The sequence below is a fragment of the Amphimedon queenslandica genome, unplaced genomic scaffold (assembly GCF_000090795.2).
Source record: "Amphimedon queenslandica unplaced genomic scaffold, v1.1 AMPQUscaffold_2498_Cont25500, whole genome shotgun sequence".
Lineage (NCBI taxonomy): Eukaryota > Metazoa > Porifera > Demospongiae > Haplosclerida > Niphatidae > Amphimedon > Amphimedon queenslandica.
The window spans coordinates 1-1,303 of record NW_003557167.1 but is presented as its reverse complement, the minus strand read 5'-3'; the positions used below and the strand labels follow the sequence as shown (position 1 = coordinate 1,303).

The window sequence follows — 1,303 nt, the reverse complement described above, 5'->3', positions numbered from 1 at the left end:
CAGGTTGAATAACCTAACTTCTGTAGGAAGTTTAGCCTCTGTTGGAAGCTAAAGTTTAGTCTTTGTTGGAAGGTGAAGTTCAGTCTTTGTTGGAAGGTGAAGTTCGGCCTCTGTTAAATGGTCAAGTTCAACCTCTTTTGGGAAGCGAATTGGAAGGTCAAATACTAGCTTCAGTCGCTTCACTCGCTTGAACCTGTGTTATGATAACTGTAATGCATGTAAAATGTTATTAAAAACTTACTTATATAAATAAAGTAATAATCCACACATAATGGTTACTGCAGGCAAAATGATAATGAAAATGAACATAATATTTCCGATTGGTTCAAAAATTGCTCCAGTTACTACTCCAATCATTACACCAATTACAAATGCAAAGCAAGTGCAGGACAAATCATCACCTGAGCAGTCCATAAATAAAAAGATTTCTCAATTTTTTTTCCTAACCTGATAGTATAAGAACAGTACCTGCTGCTCCTATTGTTGCTCCAAGAAAAATAGGCATAAATTGTGTAAAATAGAAGGAATAAGCAAATAATATTATTAAAAATACTCCTGTTATCCCAACTGATGTACACACATGATCTATAAGGCATATAAAAGATATAAAATTAACTGTAAACAATGAATTTTACCTAAATATTTCATTCCGGTAAATTTAATATACATTTCAAAAAGAATAAGTACTGCAAATCCTCCATTTGAACCTGCTATAAAAGATGCAGCAAGGAGATACTCCTCAAGTAAGATAGCAATTGTTGTAGTGATTAAAATGTACACTGTAAAGAGATAGTAAGATGTGGCACACTTTCTAAAATTGGTTATCAGTAGTACTAGTGCCACTACAATTGTTAAAAAAAATAGTTTTCCTCTTCTACACAAAGCATAGCCATCTCCTTTGTGGCAAAGAATACAGTGAGACTAAAGGATCAATATCATCTTTACTAGCTCCTAATTTTAATAGCATTGTTACCTCAAAACTTTCATCTCTTGAATTCATAAGTGACTTTTCAAAATTAATATCAGTGTCATCTATGTTCAACATTGTCCTTCTATTGACAGCAACTTGAAAAATGCCAATTCCATTCATTGAGCTTCTTTTGGCAATTAGTATATCTGTTACAAACTGGTATATTGAGGTTGGTATCAGCATCTTAACAATGAGTGATCCATAATCAAAGTAAATGTGACTAAAGAGATCAGCATATGATCCAAAATAATGACTAAGGACTCTCTTGAAATTTTCTAAAGTCATTTCTTCCCATCTGCTATGTAGCTCAAAAACAATGAGTGCAGTGTGTCA

At 32.9% G+C, this 1,303-nt stretch overlaps 1 protein-coding gene across 1 annotated transcript; it reads right to left on the bottom strand.

Annotated features, from left to right (window-relative positions):
- Positions 1-8: 8 nt before the first annotated feature.
- Positions 9-1,281, bottom strand: LOC109593203 (uncharacterized). Its single transcript, XM_020008392.1, has 4 exons — positions 636-1,281; positions 448-585; positions 242-401; positions 9-193 (listed from the first exon to the last, which is right to left on the bottom strand). The coding sequence occupies exons 1-4, from the start codon at positions 667-669 to the stop codon at positions 49-51; spliced, it is 477 nt and encodes a 158-aa protein (XP_019863951.1). The 5' UTR covers positions 670-1,281; the 3' UTR covers positions 9-48.
- Positions 1,282-1,303: the final 22 nt, after the last annotated feature.